This window comes from Mauremys reevesii, linkage group 2, assembly GCF_016161935.1.
Source record: "Mauremys reevesii isolate NIE-2019 linkage group 2, ASM1616193v1, whole genome shotgun sequence".
NCBI classification, from domain to species: domain Eukaryota; kingdom Metazoa; phylum Chordata; order Testudines; family Geoemydidae; genus Mauremys; species Mauremys reevesii.
This window is the reverse complement of record NC_052624.1, coordinates 253,004,107-253,025,085: the sequence shown is the minus strand read 5'-3', so window position 1 is coordinate 253,025,085 and position 20,979 is coordinate 253,004,107. Positions and strand designations below refer to the sequence as shown.

The following is a 20,979-nucleotide window of genomic DNA, read 5'->3' as shown; positions in this document are numbered from 1 at the left end:
CCTCAGGCATGGCTGAGAGTACCCCCTCCTCGGAATCCACGGTCAGGGGTGGGGTAGTGGTGGTGGCCCCCCACAGAGAATTGCATGCAGCTCAGCACAGAAGCAGCATGTCTGCGGCTCTGACCTGGAGCATCCGTTTGCTTCTTTGGTTTTCTGGTACGCTTGTCTGAGCTCCTTAACTTTCATGTGGCACCGTACTGAGTCCCTATTGTGACCTCTCTCCATCATTCCCTTGGAGATTTTTTCAAATGTTTTGTCATTTCGTCTTTTGGAACTTAGTTCTATTAGCACAGAATCATCTCCCCATACAGTGATCAGATCCAGTACCTCCTGTACGGTCCATGCTGGAGCTCTTTTTCGATTCTCGGACTGCATGGTTACCTGTGCTGATGAGCTCTGCATGGTCACCTTTGCTGATCAGCTCTCCACGCTGGGCAAACAGAAAATGAAATTCAAAAGTTCCTGGGGCTTTTCCTCTTTACCTGGCCAGTGCATCTGAGTTCAGATTGCTGTCCAGAGCGGTCACAATGGTGAACTGTGGGATAGCTCCCGGAGGCCAATACCGTCGAATTGTGTCCACACTAACCCTAACTCAAACTGGCAATGTCGATTTCAGCACTACTCCCCTTGTCAGGGAGGAGTACAGAAATCAATTTTAACAGCCCTTTATGTCGAAGTAAATGGCTTCTTTGTGTGGACGGGCACAGGGTTAATTCGATTTAATGCTGCTAAATTTGACCTAAACTCATAGTGTAGACCAGGCCTAAAAGTAGGCCAAGCTGTGGTGTAACTGAGGAAAATGCCTATGTTTACCACCTGTTTCCACGGGATCAGCTAACACAGGTTGCATTTAAGGCCTTTAAGGACAGCCTCCAAGGAAACTAGCACTGCTATTCCTAGAAGAAGCATATTGGCTAAACTGTCCATTGTACCTGAATAAGGAGGATGCTGGGGTAAGAACACTGGCAAGCCTCATTCATACTCTACCTTGCATTATGAGTCTATCCTGATGCTCTTTATTCTTGCTGTCCATAGTTCCAAAGAAACTGCTGGTGGTGGCTGTTTTTAATGATTGTTGTACTACAGTCAGGGGTTGTACAGCCAAAGTAGGCAAGTGTGTAAAAGCCATCTTCAGTGCCAGCTGCAAGACCTACAGATATCTGACCCCTGACCTCTGGAAAGACACTGTATGCAGTAATTCTTTCCAGGGGGGTATATTATTGTCATCTAGCTATGACCTACACACAGCCTGAGTGCAGAGAACTTGAATAGCTGATGTGGAAAGAAGTTAAATGTTTCTGTACAAGAAACAAAATATTTTTTTCAGAATGATCTTTATTATTTTGAAAGGAAATTTAAAGGAGATTGAAGAGTCAACCACAGTACTCACAGGGGAAGGGTGGAAGAAAACTCTTAAGTCAGTGGAGTCCCTCAAGAAGGAGAATGTCTTTACTGTTTTCTGTTTGAGAACTAGCCACCAGGTCTATTCTTAGCCTCTGACTGATGCATTAAAAAAAGAGACTCCAAGGATATTTCTCATCAATTACACCAATTTCTATCACAGTGCCTAAAACATATTAATGATGTTACTTTACATTGACTGTAATTTGCTAAATAAATAACACTGCTTAGTAAAACCACTGAAGGAGATGACTTGGTGATCTAAGCCTTAGGACGGAAAGACCAAGACTCACTAGAACCACAGGTTCAAAAAATGATAGGGCCAACTCAGTTCTATCTTCTTCTGAGGTAGATACATTGAGATGGTAAATTGCATATGTCTTTTGGAGGAGGCCTTAAAAATGAGGTCCTGACTGAGCTAAGTACAGTAGGAAGGCACAATCCTTGCTCAGAACAGCTTACAAATGAATTGAATACAAAAACCAATGTAACAAACATTAGGGTGAAGTAGGAGAGGAAAGACTAAGGGCAGGTCCATACTCACAGCGCGGGTCGACGCGGTGAGTTCGACTTCACGGAGTTCGAACTATCACGTCTGATCTAGACGCGATAGTTCGAACTCCGGAAGCGCCGCGGTCGACTCCGGTACTCCACCACTGCAAACGGCGGTGGTGGAGTCGACGGGGGAGCCGCGGAGTTCGACCCCGACGCGTCTGGACGGGTGAGTAGTTCGATTTAGGGTACTTTGAATTCAGCTACGCTATTCCCGTAGCTGAATTTGCGTACCCTAATTCGAACCCCCTTTTTAGTGTGGACCAGGCCTAAGGTAACTACTAGGAGTGTGCAGTTATAGAGGCTTGTAAAATGCAAGACTGGATAATTCAGAATTATTTAAATGTTATGTTCTTAAACAAAACAAATAGTCATTGTGTGTGAGAGAAATTAGGATGCGGTAGGGGACGAGTGGTAGCAGACACTTGGGAAGGTTCATCCTTGCATCAGTGCAAGTGCCAGTAGTGGCAGATCATACTGCTCCCCATTTCAGGGATGGCAGGAATCAATGCAGCCTAATTCACAGGCTTGACCAGCTCTGAGTATTTTGTGGAGGCAGAGAACCAACTCAGGTCTTCTTTCCTCCTATTCCTGTTCGCCCCTGTGTCAAACACCCTCTGAGATGTTACATAAAATTATTTTTGGCAGAGGTGGGAATAGAATCTACATCCCTTAATACAGCAGATCCAATTCTCATCCACTTGGATGGACTGCCTCTTCGAAAGGACCTGTAAAATCCCTGTGGTTGGCCATGATATCTGAAAAATGGAGCAACTTCTGTTTATATAACTATTTCAAAATGTTATACTTCCTCCTGTAGTGGCTTGTGCAAAGAGGATAACAGCCTACTCTAGCTGCTAGCCATTGCAATTACTCCTTTAGTTCAAGTGGTAGAGGTTTAAGCTGTATTGCTGAAGGGCTAGGGTTCACTTCTTTCTGATGACCCTGAAGGAAGTAATACAACTGCACGTTACTTACAGGGCCGCCCAGGGGGGGGGCAAAGGGGGCAATTTGCCCCGGGCCCCGGGCTCCGCAGGGGCCCCCAAGAGAAGAGCAGAGGCTCCCGCCTCCGCCCCTCTCTGGGAGCCTCGGCGCATCAAGCGCCGAGACTCCAGCCGAGCCCCTGAGCCCCGCCCCGAGCGCCGTGGGGAGGGGGCGGGGCAGCTGCCTCCGCTCGGCGTGGAGCTCACAGCCCCGCCCCCTCACCACGCGGCTCTGAGCCGGACGGAGCTCAGGCCCTGCCGGCGACGCGCTCGGTAAGAGGCCGAAGCCGAAGCGGGGGCCGGGGCCGGCGGGGATGGAGAAGCGGCAGCCGGGGCGGGGCGAAGCGGGACCCGCCGCCATCGGCGCAGCCCGGTCTCGGCGGCGGGGCCTTCTGTTCCGGGACCCGCCGCCGAAGTGCCCGAAGGCCAGCGGCGAGAGCCCCCGCCACCGCATGCCCGCCGGAGCGGGACCCGCCGCCGAAGCGCAGCCCGGTCTTCGGCGGTAATTCGGTGGCGGGGGGCTCCCGCCGCGGGTCTTCGGGGCACTTTGGCGGCGGGTCCCGGAACGGAAGGGCCCCGTGCTGCCGAAGACCTCGGGCCCCCGGAATCCTCTGGGCGGCCCTGGTTACTTAATTTGTTTTTTTAAACAACCCAACAAGCCAAACAACACTAGGAAATTACACACAGAATCTAATTTTGTAGAATGTTATTAAAGTTGCAAAATCAAGCTCTCAAAAGTTATGAAATGCTAGAAGTAAGATTGCCTCCAGCAACCTAAGTTCTGTCTCTCTGTGCACATTCCTTATGGTACAGTCTTTAATTACATGATCACATACTATTTTGTCCACAGGACCCCTGCCTCATTCAGTCCACAGGATGGACAGTGCTCAGGCAACTGTTCAGTATGTCTTTTTTATGCTCATCACTCAGTTGTGGCCTCACATCTTATGTAGTACTCATCATCCAAACTCTGTACTGAATATGGAATCATTAATGTTCTCATAGGGTTTTCTATGATACTCATCACTGAAGTATCTGAGTGCCTCACAAATGTTAATTTATATCCACAACTCTCCTTTGAGATACAAAACTATTATCATCACTATTTCACAGATGAGTACAAAGAGCATAAGAACAAAATGTGCATGTGTTGACCAATTATGGTGCATAATTTTTCAAATATTTAGCATTTTATAGTTTTAAATGAATAGTAAATGAATCTTCACAACACTCCTGCCTGAGAGGTAGCTGGGTAACTATTACAGATGGGCAACTGAGCTAGAGCAGCACAGCAAACTGCTTAAAGCTACACCGTGAGTCACCATCAGATTTAGGATTAGACAGAGGGGCCTCCTGACTCCCAACTCTGGCCAGAGGTTCCACAGCTGCCACTTATTTTCGCTGCAATTGTGAGTGCTCAGCACTTGTGAAAATCAGGCCCCCCTTCTCATGTTGGTTTCAGTAACTCACCTAGAAAATATGTGGCAGAGGCAGGGAGAGAATCAAGCTCTCCTAGGTGGCATTCACTTGCTTTAACCACAAAATCATCCTTTCTCTGCCTTATTCTTTACACTCCTCCTACACCTTCTACAGTAAATATGACACATTGCTACATATTTCTGCCTTATTCAGCACACAGCCCTAATTCATTTAGTGAGCTCAGTGAATTCTGTGCACTGAATAATGCTTTGGTCCTTTGGAAAAAGTAGTATGTGATCATGTAAATAAAGACTGTATCATAATGCATACACACCATGGGGCAGAATGAAGGTTGTGTGACCTACCTCAATTCTGTCTTTTCCTAAGTTTTGAGAACTTAATTTCGCAACCTTCATAAAAGTATTTAAATATAGCTTTATTGTCTGCAATGTACTGCACAGCTGGAGTGCTAGATATAGTTAAAACTGGCTAATAATTTCTATCCTAGATCATTTCTATTCATACTTTTCTGAAAAATAAAATGTTCCAGGCCTTGTCTCTGATTTAGATGAATGTTGAGATAGGGAGGTGCTAAGTCATTTACTCATGCATTATGGGTGGTACATCCACATCTGAGTATGAGAAAATAGTGTTGTCAATTAATAAGATACCACAGAATTACAATATATGCCCATGTACTGTATCTGACCTTGTTCCTGCAAAAATTAATGTGTTTACCTTGGTATAAATGAGTAATTGAGGAAAACTACAATCATGCATGTGTCACAGAATCATAGGACTGGAAGGGACCTCGAGAGGTCTTCTAGTCCAGTCCCCTGCACTCAAGGCAGAACTAAGTATTATCTAAGGCGTTTATCTAACCTGCTCTTAAAAACAACCAATGATGGAAATTCCGCAACCTCTCTAGGCAATTTATTCCAGTGCTTAACTACTCTGACAGTTAGGAAGTTTTTCCTTATGTCCAACCAAAACATCCCTTGCTGCATTACAAGCCCATAGCTTAAATGGGCTTGTTTATAGGATTGTGACCTCTCGGGGCACATACACTGCAGCAGGCATTGTGGCTCTATTGTACAAAAAATATGAGATACTCTTTTTTGGTTGCACATTCCTAAATGTTTTATTCATTCATTCCTTATACAGACATTATTAGCATATTTAAACATTCCCTGGTTTGAACTTTGTGCTCAATTAGATATGTTCATATTAATATTAAAATAAGTTAGCATTATATGTAGCATTCTATATGTATTATTACAGAAACAGAAGAGAACATCTTAAATAAATCCAGGTCTCTCTGTTCCCCTCCTTTGACAAGTATAATTTGGGCTTCCCTCTTTCTACTTCGAATGATTGTGTCCTTGGTTCTCCTGTTACCCTCTCTCCCAACTAATGAACTATGGGCTCTTCTATTTCTCCCCACTATTAAATTAATTCTGCGCACTTCCCTCCTCCCTACATTTCTTTGCAGGCTCCTCTATTGCAGTCAGTGTTACCAACACTTCCAAATTTGATCACAAGTCTCACAATATTTGTTTTTTTAAGCCCCAACCCCAGTGGTCAGTCAGCTGCGAACCAGCTGAGCGGCAAACAGCGGAGAGGCTAACAGAGGGAGTTTGACTGGGAGTTCACCTGGGGAGAGCCCACTGAGGCTTTCATCTTGAAGGCTTCTCTGAGCAGTTCCTGCAACAGCTGAGGAAGCTTTTAAAAGGAAGGTAATATGGATGGTGAGCCATCGGCTGTTGTGACCTTCACAGGATGTGCCATGTTTGTCTTTCTTCCACAGGACAGAAGCGACTGTGTCTGTACAGCGTGCAAGCTGGTCTCTGTATTGGAAGAAAAGGTTCAAGGTCTGGAGAAACAAGTATTACCCCTGCATTGCATAAGAGAAAATGAAGATTTCCTGGACATACGTCAGGATATGCTTCTATGGGCACAACATTCTGAAGAATCAGAGCAGGCTGTGCAGCAGGGACAGAAGGATGGTGAAGTAATTTGGCAGCATGACCACCAGAAGAAGACAGAGGAGTGTCCATGTACCAGCAATGCAGATACAGGTGAACAACCATTTTCATGTTCTCTCACCAGGTACTAATGTGGAGAGTGTACTAGATGATACATCTGAGGGAAGGGAGCAGAAGGAGACTCCACTGATTGGAAGGCATGAGATGCACTGTCCTAGGGATGGGGGTTCCACGACCACTGCTCGCAAGAGAAGGAGGCAGGTGGTGATGGTCGGGGACTCCCTCCTCAGGGGGACTGAGTCATCTATCTGCCGTCCTGACCGGGAAAACCGAGAAGTCTGCTGCTTGCCAGGGGCTAGGATTCATGATGTGATGGAGAGACTGCCGAGCCTCATCAAGCCCTCGGATTGCTATCCTTCCCTGCTTTTCCACACGGGCACCAATGATACTGCCAAGAATGACCTTGAGTGGATCACTGCAGACTACGTGGCTCTGGGAAGAAGGATAAAGGAGTTTGAGGTGCAAGTGGTGTTCTCATCCATCCTCCCTGTGGCAGGAAAAGGCCTGGGTAGAGATCGTTAAATCGTGGAAGTCAACGAATGGCTATGCAGGTGGTGTCAGTGAGAAGGCTTTGGATTCTTCGACCATGGAATGGTGTTCCAAGAAGGAGGAGTGCTAGGCAGAGATGGGCTCCACCTAACAAAGAGGGAAGAGCAGCTTCGCAAGTAGGCTGGCTAACCTAGTGAGGAAGGCTTTAAATTAGGTACACGGGGGGAAGGAGACCAAAGCCCTGAGGTAAGTGGGGAAGTGGGATACGGGGAGGAAGCACGAGCAGGAGAGCACAAGAGGGGAGGACTCCTGCCTCATACGGAGAAAGCAGGATGATCAGAGAGTTATCTTAAGTGCCTATACACAAATGCAAAAAGCCTGGGAAACAAGCAGGGAGAACTGGAAGTCCTGGCACAGTCAAGGAATTATGACTTGGTGGGATAACTCACATGACTAGAGTACTGTCATGGGTGGATATAAACTGTTCAGGAAGGACAGGCAGGGCAGAAAAGGTAGGGGAGTTGCACTGTATGTAAGAGAGCAGTATGACTGCTCAAAGCTCCGGTCTGAAACTGCAGAAAAACCTGAGAGTCTCTGGATTAAGTTTAGAAGTATGAGCAACAAGGGGGATGTCATGGTGGGAGTCTGCTATAGACCACCAGCAGTAGCGTAGCTAGTGCGGTTCAGTGGAAGCAGCCGCTTCCCCTCAGGGCGGCAGGCGCGGAAGCGGCGCCTGCCAGCCAGCGCTGCCAGCAGTTCCTGCTGGCCCAGGAGAGCCCCACCAGCGCGGCCACAATGCAGAGGCAGTGGCAGAGCCCGTGCATGCTGGAGGAGCAGACGCCGCGGCTCTGCGCTGCTCATGGCAGCCACACCAGGCAGAACCGCGGCCGGTCACTCCCAGCAGGAGCTTCGACGCCGCCCGCGGCTCACCAGAATAAAACTCCCCCGAGGAGGGGAGAGCGCTTCCCCCCTTCCGCTGTGGCCTGTCAGTGCGACCCGCCCACAACCAGGCTCCGCCAGCAGCCCTGGGCAGGGCAGCGCCTCCCGGGCTGAGCAGGTGAGCCGGGCTGCAGCTCGCTCGGACCACGCCTGGCGGGGATCACTGCCTTCTTCCCCCACCCCTCAAGGGGTAGGGCCAGCGCTGATCTGGGCTGGTGCTGCATGCGGCGAGCCCCTCCCTGGCTCTCCCGGTTCCGGGGGCAGCTCCAGCCCCCTCTGCACAGAGAGCCCCGGGGACCCCAGCCCACTCCCATCCCCGGTAACCCCTCCCCAAACTCCATACCCCATGTACTCCTCCCATGTACCCCGTGCCCCTGCCTTTCCCTCCCCTTCACCTCCCCTCGTACCTCCGTCCTTTGCCAGCCTCCCTGTACAGCCATGGGGGGGGTGGCGTGGCCGGGGGGCCCAGCATGGCTGCAGTGTGGCTGAAGGTGCCAGCCAAGGGGGGGAGAGGGCACGGCATGGCCAGAGGAGCTGGGGGGCGTGGCCGGAGGAGGAGCCAAGTGGGGGTGCCTTTTTTATGTTTGCTTCCCACTGCTGTTAGAACCTGGCTACGCCACTGACCACCAGACCAGGGGGATGAGGTGGATGAGGCTTTCTTCCGGCAACTAACAGAAGTTACCAGATCACAGGCCCTGGTTCTCATCGGAGACTTCAATCACCCTGATATCTGCTGGGAGAGCAAAACAGTGGTGCACAGACAATTGAGGAAGTTTTTGGAAAGTGTAGGGGACAATTTCCTGGTGCAAGTACTAGAGGAACCAACTAGGGGCAGAGCTCTTCTTGTCCTGCTGCTCACAAACAGGGAAGAATTAGCAAGGGAAGCAAAAGTGGATGGGAACTTAGGAGGCAGTTACCATGAGATGGTCGAGTTCAGGATCCTGACACAAGGAAGAAAGGAAAGCAGCAGAATACAGATTTTGACTCTCTCAGGGAACTGATGGCCAGGATCCCCTGGGAGAATAACATGAGGGGGAAAGGAGTCCAGGAGAGCTGGCTGTATTTTAAAGAATCCTTATTGAGGTTGCAGGAACAAACCATCCCAATGTGTAGAAAGAATAGTAAATATGGCAGGCGACCAGCTTGGCTTAACAGTGAAATCCTTGCTGATCTTAAACGCAAAAAGAAGCTTACAAGAAGTGGAAGATTGGACAAATGACCAGGGAGGAGTATAAAAATATTGCTCAGGTATTCAGGAGTGAAATCAGGAAGGCCAAATCACACTTGGAGTTGCAGCTAGCAAGAGATGTTAAGAGTAACAAGAAGGATTTCTTCAGGTATGTTAGCAACAAGAAGAAAGTCAAGGAAAGTGTGGGCCCCTTACTGAATGAGGAAGGCAACCTAGTGACAGAGGATGTGGAAAAAGCTAATGTACTCAATGCTTCTTTTGCCTCTGTATTCAGGAACATGGTCAGCTCCCAGACTACTGCACTGGGCAGTACAGCATGGGGAGGAGGTGACGAGCCCTCTGTGGAGAAAGAAGTGGTTCAGGACTATTTAGAAAAGCTGGACGAGCACAAGTCCATGGGGCCGGATGCGCTGCATCCGAGTGTGCTAAAGGAGTTGGCACATGTGATTGCAGAGCCATTGGCCATTATCTTTGAAAACTCATGGCGATCGGGGGAAGTCCCGTATGACTGGAAAAAGGCTAATGTAGTGCCCATTGTTAAAAATGGGAAGGAGGAGGATCCGGGGAACTACAGGCCAGTCAGCCTCACCTCAGTCCCTGGAAAAATCTTGGAGCAGGTCCTCAACAAATCAATTCTGAAGTACTAAGAGGAGAGGAAAGTGATCAGGAACAGTCAGCATGGATTCACCAAGGGCAAGTCATGCCTGACTAACCTAATTGCCTTCTATGATGAGATAACTGGCTCTGTGGATGAGGGGAAAGCAGTGGATGTGTTATTCCTTGACTTTAGCGAAGCTTTTGATATGGTCTCCCACAGTATTCTTGCTGGCAAGTTAAAGAAGTATGGGCTGCATGAACAGACTATAAGGTGGATAGAAAGCTGGCTAGATCATCGGGCTCAATGGGTTGTGATCAATGGCTCCATGTCTAGTTGGCAGCCGGTATCAAGCGGAGTGCCCCAGAGATTGGTCCTGGGCCCGGGTTTGTTCAATATCTTCATTAATAATCTGGAGGATGGCGTGGACTGCACCCTCAGCAAGTTTGCAGATGACACTAAATTGGGAGGAATGGTAGATATGATGGAGGGTAGGGATAGTATACAGAGGGACCTAGACAAAATAGAGGATTGGGCCAAAAGAAATCTGATGAGGTTCAACAAGAACAAGTGCAGAGTCCTGCACTTAGGACAGAAGAATCCCATGTACTGCTACAGACTAGGGACCGGGTGGCTAGGCAGCAGTTCTGCACAAAAGGACCTAGGGGTTACAGTGGACAAGAAGCTGTGCCCTTGTTGCCAAGAAGGCTAACGGCATTTTGGGCTGTATAAGTAGGGGCATTGCTAGCAGATCAAGGGACATGATCATTCCCCTCTATTCGACATTGGTGAGGCCTCATCTGGAGTACTGTGTCCAGTTTTGGGCCCCACACTACAAGAAGGATGTGGAAAAATTGGAAAGAGTCCAGTGGAGGGCAACAAAAATGATTAGGGGGCTGGAGCACATGACTTATGAGGAGAGGCTGAGGGAACTGGGATTGTTTAGTCTGCAGAAGAGAAGACTGAGGGGGGATTTGATAGCTGATTTCAACTACCTGAAAGGGGGTTACAAAGAGGATGGATTTAGATTGTTCTCAGTGGTATCAGATGACAGAACAAGGAGTAATGGTCTCAAGTTGCAGTGGGGGAGTTTTAGGTTGGATATTAAGAAAAACTTTTTCTTTCAGAGAGTGGTGAAGCACTGGAATGGGTTACCTAGGGAGGTGGTGGAATCTCCTTCCTTAGAGGTTTTTAAGGTCAGGCTTGACAAAGCCCTGGCTGGGATTATTTAGTTGGGGATTGGTCCTGCTTTGAGCAGAGGGTTGGACTAGATGATCTCCTGAGGTCCCTTCCACACCTGATATTCTATGATTCTATGATCTTATTACATAAAAACCTCTGGTTTTAGCCATAATAGCTGCAAAGAAAAATTTGAAAAATTGAACCCTAAAGGCTCAAAAAACTAGAATGGAACATATATTATCTTTAAAGTATCACAATTTTTATTCAGTGTTGTGATTTCAGAGCCTGACTCATGATTTTTGATTCCTCAGAGTTGACAATACTGCTGCTTATAGTGGGCTCTCACTTTCCTAGGTCTTCCTCTCCACCTAACTCCTCTGCTGTCCATTCTCCATCCTCACTAAGGAGAGCAGCAATGGCTCTAGTCACTCCTTCCCCACTCCTTTTAAAGGATAAGTAGCAATTCAGTTGTTATAGGTCCTGTAAAAGAACTCTGCTTCCTTTCCTACACTCCCCTCCTGAAAAATGGGGTGGGTGAAGGGCTGCTCAATAGTTATCCTCCCTCATCATCTACTACTAAAAACAGCAGCAATGATATGAAAGATGAAATCCGCAGAAGAAATAAGAGGTACACAGCCTTGAGAAAAGTACTGAACAACATAGATATTAATCACTACATAAACAGCTCTCCAATGTTTAGTCATTACATCCTTATATTCTTATCTCACCCTTTTTGGTATGGGAGAACAGTGCTTGAACTCTAACAAGTTTATCTTCTAAAATCAATGCTGCATTTGATTAAGCTAAGATCAGGATCTCAGAGCATCGAATGCAAGCTAATGAAAATCTTCAATTTTCAAACTACCTTTTCCCCAAGAAAAAAAAAGAATGCTAAAATATTTGAGTTTCTGTAACTTCTGGAACAGTTTTTAATGTAGTGATAAACCACACCTCACCAGTAGGCAATGTGAGTTGACAGGGATCTTAGAAGCTAATATGGAAAGAAAATGGATATGGAGAATAAACAGTAATTTGGGAAAAATATAATAGATAGTTTGAAATGAGTAAGATAAGGTATTTTTTTACGTGTATGGCACCATTCCATTTACTTTAACACTTAGTATTTTTTGTGCAGTACATAGTTTACATGCACTGGTAAAATAATTATCTATATACAAACGGTAAACATCTAAAATTAAATTTTTACAATCATGAAGTGTTCAAATATATTGAGGGGACAAAAGAGGGGAATGTATGTGAGATGGGATATGATAAAATATACAGGACAAGTAAGATGATAAAATCCACAGGACACGTAAAATGAAAAAAGAGAAAAGCAGTAGAAGAGACAGACCTGAGTTTCTTCTTCTTGATGATTCCGCTTCTTCTGTGATCACATCATATAATGGACAGACATAGACAAAGGAGATGGGCGTGAGTGGATCTACTCAGAAGGTAAAAACTGAAACTCAGGGAAAGGGCTGAAAATTGTTTTAAAGACAAGCTTGTTGTGCAGAGTTAGTATATGGCGGTAAAATAACACAGCAGACACCAAAAGGAAAAAGAAAGCTGAGAAAGAGCTGATTAACTACTATTGGAGAAAAAGAACCAGAAAGACAGAGTTAGTATAAGAGATGAGGAAATAACAAATGTTACAGTTGACTGCAATGCCAGTCCTGGCAGCGAAGCTGAGGAAAGACTTGGTTAGAAAAAGGCAGGCTAATTAGCAGTTACTACTTTGTTCATGACATGGATTAAGCTTCTTGAAATAATATCTATTTAAAAGCAAGTAACTTTTTTCTTTCTTTAAATGAACCTTAAAGATAACAAACTCTGATTTCATTCTTAAATTGCCAACATTGGGAACTGTATTATTAAAGTGTTTTAATTATTTCTTTTCCTTTCTTATTTATGCTGAACCAAACTTCAGTTTATCCAAAATTATTGATTAATAACTGGAAAAGGACAAAAGCCCAATATTTTCCAGAATTCACATAACACACCCTGCAAATAATCTGTGTTATCATAACATTGTGCTATTGCAATATTATCCAGCCCAAACTGTAGAACAAGGACAATAAAAACAGAATATATGATTATTTTCTCTGACATTCAAATGAGTAGATAACTTTCTGGTCCCCTGACTTGTAAACCAATTATATATGACTTACAATACAGGATATTTATATAAGTCAAGTGCATGAAGCAACTGTGTCCTGTACCTTACATTAAAATGTAGCATTCAAAACCATTCACTGCCATTTAAGATATGAGTATATTTTGGGGACAGTTACACTCAGTGTATTATATGTCTATTTCCAGTTAGAGGGTGGAGGGAAGTCATCTTCAAAGGTAGTGGAAATTACACAAATGTTGGTGACCTGCCAACATCAGCAACATAAATGCATTCTTGTCTTCCAAAATGTAAGCAGAGCCAAAATATCCTGGCCTAGCTTTAACTTGCAATCCATACTGATCCTGAGACTTTCCTCATATATTCATCCCCCAATCAGAATTCATCTGCAGGCACTATATAAAGAATCCCAGAAAAGCTTGGGAAGTTGTTTTGCAATCAGTATTGTCATTCCAAAAAAAATTATATAAATTGGAACACATCTGCATAAGTCAATAAATTGAAAATGATGCTAAAGACAAAACTTAATGTTACCTGTTACCAATTCAATGTTGTGTGTTCTAAGTGCCTTGAATGACATTTCTAACTTTATTCCATGTTAAACTAGAGCTGGCATACTGTAACCTATTACATACTGACAAAGCCAAGATTCTTCAAATCTTCTGTAATAAATCAACATCTGATATTTATTTGCGCTAATTGAATAGGAATTTGTTTACAATATGGGTGCTAATCAATGAGCATACTGTATATGAAAGGAGTAAAAACTTAAACAAAAAAACACCAGAGCAGCTGAAAGCTTTGATAAGGACTGTTATGTACCTACATTTTGAAAAGGTAAAATGTTAGGATGAGTATGTATCCTTCAAGATAGGCAAGACATATATGTCATAAACCAAGATAAGAACAAATAAATACAACAGCTCAGCTTTTCCTAGGTACTAGATATCCTGTATTGGCAATATGCTAACATAATTGCCACAACCATATAAAAAAGTCCAACTTTGTTAAGCTCTTTGAACATGTTTTATGTTGTATTCACATATCCCTGAAACCCACACTATTAACTCAACTAAAAGTATTATTAGAAAGTGTTAAAATGAATATGGAAAAATATAATCTCTCTCTCTCAACCTCCTTATATTTTTCACTGGCTATTTTAAATATCCAGCCATTTGCTTATCTTAGAAAAAAAAACTTGCAGTTGGCCAAATCTCTCTAAGACGTAGTGAAGGGGAGTTTGGCCTGAGTAAGGAATAAAGTCCCAGTTTTGCAATGGGATCTACCTATGAGAAGTTCCAGCAAACAGGACTCTGTGTGGGCATAAGAGTCCATGAGAGAAGTTCGTTTGCAGGATCAGGTATATGATTTAGGCCCAAATGATCAATATCTAGTTTCAATAATATTAATAACATGTTACAATATTTGCTGCCAATTCTTGGGCAACAAATTGTCATGAACATTTGTGTGTATTTTATTTACTGTATATACTCGTTTATTAGCCCGTTCATTTATAAGCCGACCCCCCAAGATGGTTAGGTAAAAATAGCAAAAACTGTATGACCCTATATTTCAGGGGTTGGCAAAGTTTGGCTCCTTGCCATCAGGGTAAGCCACTGGCGGGTTGGGACATTTTGTTTACTTGAAGCATCCGCAGGCATGGAGCCCCTCAGCTCCCTGTGGCCACGGTTAGCTGTTCCCAGCCAATGGGAGCTGTGGGAAATGGCGCCACTTCCCGCAGTTCCCATTGGCTGGGAACAGCGAATCATGGACACAGGGAGGTGAGGGGCTCCATGCCTGCAGACACTCTAGGTAAACAAAACAACAATGTATTAGAAATTCAATTCAATGATTCCATAGAGTTTAAAATCATCAAATTTTGGTGTAGACCCATTTATAAGCCGACCCCTGCTCTTTGATGTGTCACTTTTTTACCAAACATATTTGGCTTATGAATGAATATATATGGTAAATTTTAACAATCCAACAGTGTCATCATCAATTAAGTGAAACAAATTTTAACAGTACAAATGTATTGTTCTTCTTCTGCTTCTGTTACAAGACAGAATATATTAGAAGCCCAATATTAACACAAGCCTGGCAGGAAAATTTAAAAAAAGTTATTTGTTTACTTGAGGATATCTGTCAGCTGGTGTCTCAAGAACTCAGAAGATTTTGCCATTGGTAATATTTTACTTTTTTATAATGACTGATTCGTAAAAGTTCCGTAGCAGCTAAATTAACAGTGCTATTAGGACTTCCTTCTACTGATGGTTAACTGAAAGGGGTTGGTGTGTTGCCATGCCATAACTTTTAGTGAGTAATCTATGAATATTTATAGCAGTTTCCTTTTAAGAAGCTATGCCATACATCCCAAAAAGTTTAAAACTCTCTCTCTCTATTTCTTTTAATCTAATGAATTAAATATTTGTTGATACAATTTATTAGCATCTGAGAGCAAAATTATGGGGTGAAAGCTGTTAAATTTGCATGGTAGTAATAGCAGTTGGTTCATTTACATAGTCATTGCTTTTGTAAGGAACTAGCATTTATTTGGATCTATTGTTCATTCTGATGTGGAACAATGCTAAGTATAAATGCTTATTGCACAGAAATTAAGAAACAAGTGAGTGTCTTCTACTGAATACATTTATAAAGAAAAGTCATGCCAATTATTGTACCATAAATTTGAATAAAACAAAAAAGTTAATTGATTATTCTTTTATCTTGTTCTGACACAAAATTCTGTAATGTTTTTCATGACAAATAAAATGTGAATTACTATAGAAAAGTATTTAATGAAAGGTATCAATCTCAGTTCACAAACAACTCTACCTGAAACTTTGCATATTATTGAGGTCAAACTTTGCTTTAACCTGCCACAAGGCAGGATAATTACACCAATCAGATATGCCCATATTAAACACTAATGGTAGTACAGGGCATAGAAGTAAAGGGCAAATATCTTCCCCTCCGGACAGATTTTGATTCCAATATTCTTTGCTCCTCACATACACTGATCTTCCATTGTATCTTGGCGCTCAGCAGCCTCTATGGATCCCAGTTCTGCAGTGCTTCATTGCCTGATGCTGTCCTCATAATATCATTAACTGCATTTAGAAGCACAGTGTCCTGTTCAAAATCCTAGAACATGGAGAAAATTCTAGGAAAGGATTTTGTATGTCTCATAAATGCATTTGATTAGCACACATCTAATTGGATGAGGAGAATAGAGGCAAGTGGCACCCCACCTCCAGGTCTCAAGAAAGGCAGCTGGTCCCTGAGGCCATGTGAACTGTGAAAAGGTGGGGATAGTGTAGGTGATCTGGGAGTGGGTAAGAGCAAGGAGATAATTATTAGAGGAGGAGTTTGGAGAATAGCAGTCAATTATAATGAAGTGGGAATAAAAATCAGTTTTCAGTATAATCTCCCTATCAAACAGAGACAAAATCAGATTATAATTATTTTAGACCCTCCTTGAGGACTAAATCCAAGACTCAGACTTCCAGTTCTTTTTCCAATTAGATAAGATCCTTACTACTAAAGGTGAGTTCTTTAAAGTTCAGGATCATCTACCAACAATCATTACAGCAGACTGGACAGCGACTGAGATTTTTTTGCACAAAACAATAATCAAAGTACTATGATGTAAAAATCCCTACAGAGAACAAAGAATTGGAATACTGGATTTTGTAGTTTGACCTTTCAAAGTAAATATATGACTAGATAAAAACAGAACGGGAATATAGAGAAACTACAGACACTCCTTTACATAGATAAGGCAATAGATAGAAAGGAGGTTGGGAAACACATAAAAGAACAACCTTTAAATAATTTGGGTGCATTATCTCTGTATTGCATGAAAAATATCCAGTGTGCATCAAACTTACTGCTTTACAAATCTCGAGATATATTTGATCACAGAATATAAGAAATACAAATGAGAAATGCAGAAATACTGCAGTTATAATTTTGTTCCTTTAAACCAAGTTCAGATTATACGTTTATATAAAAAAAACAGAAAGAATTTGCAAACAGTCTATTGCTATTACACACTGAGGGGCTTTTTGAAATCCAGTTAATAAAAAGTATGTCATTGATCTGGGCTGAGAAGATGGTAGATAACTCCCACCAACAGGTCATCTAATTTAAGTTATTAAAATTCTAATTCTGCCTCAGAAAATAAATTTTTCAGGGTATGTTACCACATTTATATACAATCTACTTGCACTATAGGCTATATTAGCTATTTTGAATTGTAATAATTGCTGTCAGAAAGTTGATCTTTCTGGTCTAATCCTACTCCCAGAGATGACAGTGGACTCAACTTGGGATAGAATCAGGCCTTCCATAGGCCTATGATAAGAGAGTTCACAAGAATTCTGTCCAAAGCAGCAGTCAGAAATGGAGTTAGGAATAACTATACACAAAAAGTAGTATGAAAAAGAATGCGACATCAGACAGTTGGTCTGTCATGCATACAGAGTCCAAGAAGCCATATGTGTGGTATGCTGTAAAATTCCTTCCTGACCTCTGTACAAGTTCCGTTTAAACTCAGAAGCCCAAGATTCCATTAAAACTGTCTCCTATGCAATAGCACCACAGCAGCAATCAACATACAGACCCCTGATTTAAAAGGAGACACGGAGATGGCAGGACTTTTTCCTATGAGAAGTCCTTATACTCTGGAACACATTTCCCCATCAAGTCTACTAAGCCTGGATTTGTTTCCATTCTTAGAGGCCATGAAAAGTAAACCTCTTCATGTGGACTTTTGACAAGGATGTGTATTAAGGGCTGCAGGTGGTTACATATAGGAGGGGGGTGTTATATTGATTTACTCAATTGTTATTCTACTCTGAATGATTTGGGCTGGGCAGTTCATTTGCATTTCATATTTGATTGTTGCTGCTGCTTATTTGAAGTACTATAACTTAGAGCTGTGGGTTATTAAGAAATCTAAATAAATATAAAAATCAATACATTAATGGAGTATTTGTTTTAAGTTTGCTGCCCTGGAGCAGCAAGGAACCACTGAATGGTTTTTGATAATGCCCTTTCTCATTCTGAGCAGAACGGGGTAAATAATTGATTTTTTTAGTTTATTGGAAGTTCTGAAACATTGAAAATATAAGTGTTGGTGAAAATAATAGGTAAAGTTCAGGTTGAACTAAACATTTTGCTTGACACAAAACATTTAATTTCTAAGCATTTTTAAAGGACTTGATTTACAAACTGACTGGAGTAATAGATGGCATTGCTACTGCCCTTATGACCGTTAGCCCTCAGCAGGGATGGGGGAGACCCAGGTTCAATTCCCCTAGTTTGCCTAATGTGGAAAAGGATTTGAACAGGGATCTCCCATGTTGCAGGAAAGTATTCTACCTACTGAGCTAGTCTGATATGGGTCCCTCTCAATCTCTCCTGTAGAAGCTGTTCCACTATTTATAAATAAACTTAAATAGCCATTGGAAAGGGACATGAAGTTAGGTCTCTCAATTCCCAAGTCAGGTGCCTTAACCAGCAGGCTATAGAGTCATTCTCTCTCTCTGGCCCAGTGACTAATTATTTATATAAAGTGGAACAGTTCAATGGGAAAGATTAAGAGAGACCCATACCAGAATATCCATATCCCAGTGGCTAGGGCAGTTTCCTGTAATGTGGCAGACCCATAGTCAAAATCCTTCTCCACATCAGACAGACGGGGAACTGAATCTGACTCCCACATTCTAAGTGGATGCCCTAATTAATGGGCTGACACTAATCAGGGGGCTGCTGCCACCACCTCCTCTGGATGTTTTGTGAATGGTCCCTCAGTCCTGAAATATATATAGGCCAAAACTATTCAGCATGTCAAATTTGGGAATAGGTTTGGTGACTGGAAAAATGCATTTTTGGTGAATTTATTATTTGCCAAAAAAAGTCGACAGCTGTAATTCTGAGTACTTTAATCGAGCCAGCTCTTACTCTTCCCATGTTTAATAATCCTAATTTTTTAAATTGCTCCTAACATGTAAATCCTGCTATAAATTTTAATCACCTTCACTTTCTCTCATGACCTTTTCAATCTTTGCTGTACCTTCATAGCCTCCTCTATCCATAACTTCTCTCTTTCCCTTGTCATGACCCAGTGGGGATGGTGTTAGCAATGAACTCTTTTTCCCTTACAATTTCTGATCCCTACCTCTTCTCTTTCCCACCCATTTCCTTTGAATCCCAATCCACTGTGTTTTCCTTTATCCTCTCTAAGTGAACATTATCTGCTCCCCACCTTCTTTCCCATCAAGCTTTAATGGCTGGTGCCCTTTCTTCTCATTACTCTAAGCTGCTATTTTAATACTAGGTAATTTCAGTTTCAGTATCGGCTACCCTTCTGATTCTCCTGCCTCTCCACTTTCTTTCACAAACCTCCATGTTTAATCACCAATTTTTGATGGGATTTTTTCCCCAAACACTGCTCTCTCTATGTATAAATTTCTTCTGATCACCATTTTCTCTTTTCATTATTGCTCGCTTCTCACTTCCAATCACATCCACCATTTGTATTCTTCCGTCTATCAAACTTTCCGACTTTTCTGCTGCTCTGTCCTTGTCCCACTCACTGCTACTGATGTCACTGTTTCTACTTTCAACTCTGTGCTCTTCACTCTCCTCTGACAGCAATCTTCCAATTGTTTAATCTCTAACCTTGACTTTTTCCCATCATTCATTACCTTCACATGTTTCTCAGATCTCTGCACCTTTGTACAAAGTCCCGTAACTACACTGACTTCCTTCTCTCTTCTCTCAGTTTCAATTTCCTCCATTCTAAACAAATTGATGTCATCTCTCTGATGGACTGCCATGACACCAATCTCCACTTAAGAGTTGTATTCTTACATGGATTCTTTGTGCAGTCTGTTGGGAAATATGTATGTCCCCCTCTGGACCTGCTCCCCACATGTGACTCTGGTGAGGGCGTTCTGTGAGAGCCCAAGAAGGGGAGATGGTGCCACAGAGGCACAGACCTTCTCCTTCTATATGTGAAGAACTTCTATATGCCTGGATCATGGGGATGACTAAGGACATCAGGATTTAGTCAAATAAAAATAATAAACTTTCTTAATTCAAAGAAATAAAATTTGGACACTATATTTCAGATAGCTGATAAAATGTTCGGATGATACCTACTGTATTATTTTCTATCTTGTTTTTGCAAATGGAAGCATCCTATTTTCTATTTTAATTGTTGTTGCACAATGGACAGATAAACGGTAGTCTCATTTTAAAATCCTTCTGCGTGATATTTTCTATACACAATTGGGAAATACTTCCAAACCAGAAGAAACAATTTAAATGCAATCACTAAATGTACTGAGCTATCCATGACTCCTAAGATTTCTGTCTTCATGATCCTCTAAGTTCAGACATTCAGCATATACGAATTTAGACTATTTTTGTGAATGTTCATTACCTTTCTCTTATTCTAGCTAAATTCAGTCTACCACTGTGCTACCTCTTCTAAATAATTAAAAATACATTAAACAATATTGCTCTCCAAAAATGACAATTGGGACTCCCAACTTTTAACGTCTTTGTACGCTGAAAGGCAGAAATCCACTTCAATTACTGTTTGCTGAATTGCTTTTTAATAAATGCTAAGACTTTCCCTCCCACCCAGAGATTATTCATGTTCCCTAATTGTGGCTTGTAAACTGTGAGTGCTTGTGGCAAGGTCTACATCTTTGATTAAATGCTGCAATTTCTTTGACAGAGAAAGATGAAGGAAACCAGTCCTGGTTATTGCTGTACTTTACCATATAATAGCAGGTAGAGATACAACAGGACCCTGACTGCCCAACTTACTAATAAAAACAGAGAGAAACCCAAATATCAGCTTTGTCATCTCATCTGGATATTTTATGAATCACTTTTATCATGTCTGGATTGAGCTTTAACTAGTTAGACCTCATTAAATCCCCAATTTTGTCTGGACACTGTGAAATCTGAAAGACTGCACAATCCATATAATCATTTCTGTGTCACGTTACTCATATCACTGACATATTACT

The 20,979-nt window shown here is 42.7% G+C and overlaps 1 protein-coding gene across 11 annotated transcripts in view; it reads right to left on the bottom strand.

Moving 5' to 3' along the window:
• The window catches only part of RIMS2 (regulating synaptic membrane exocytosis 2), a 787,778-nt gene that overhangs the window by 152,489 nt on the left and 614,310 nt on the right, over positions 1-20,979 (bottom strand). The window contains exon 29 of one of the 11 annotated variants that reach the window (XM_039525817.1): positions 12,149-12,181. The exons of 9 other annotated variants lie outside the window; for them this stretch is intronic. In XM_039525817.1, the coding sequence (XP_039381751.1) occupies positions 12,149-12,181 (33 nt within the window). Of the gene's footprint in view, positions 1-1,390; positions 1,450-12,148; positions 12,182-20,979 lie in introns of those variants that run through there. One more of the 11 variants, XM_039525813.1, reaches the window with a different exon arrangement.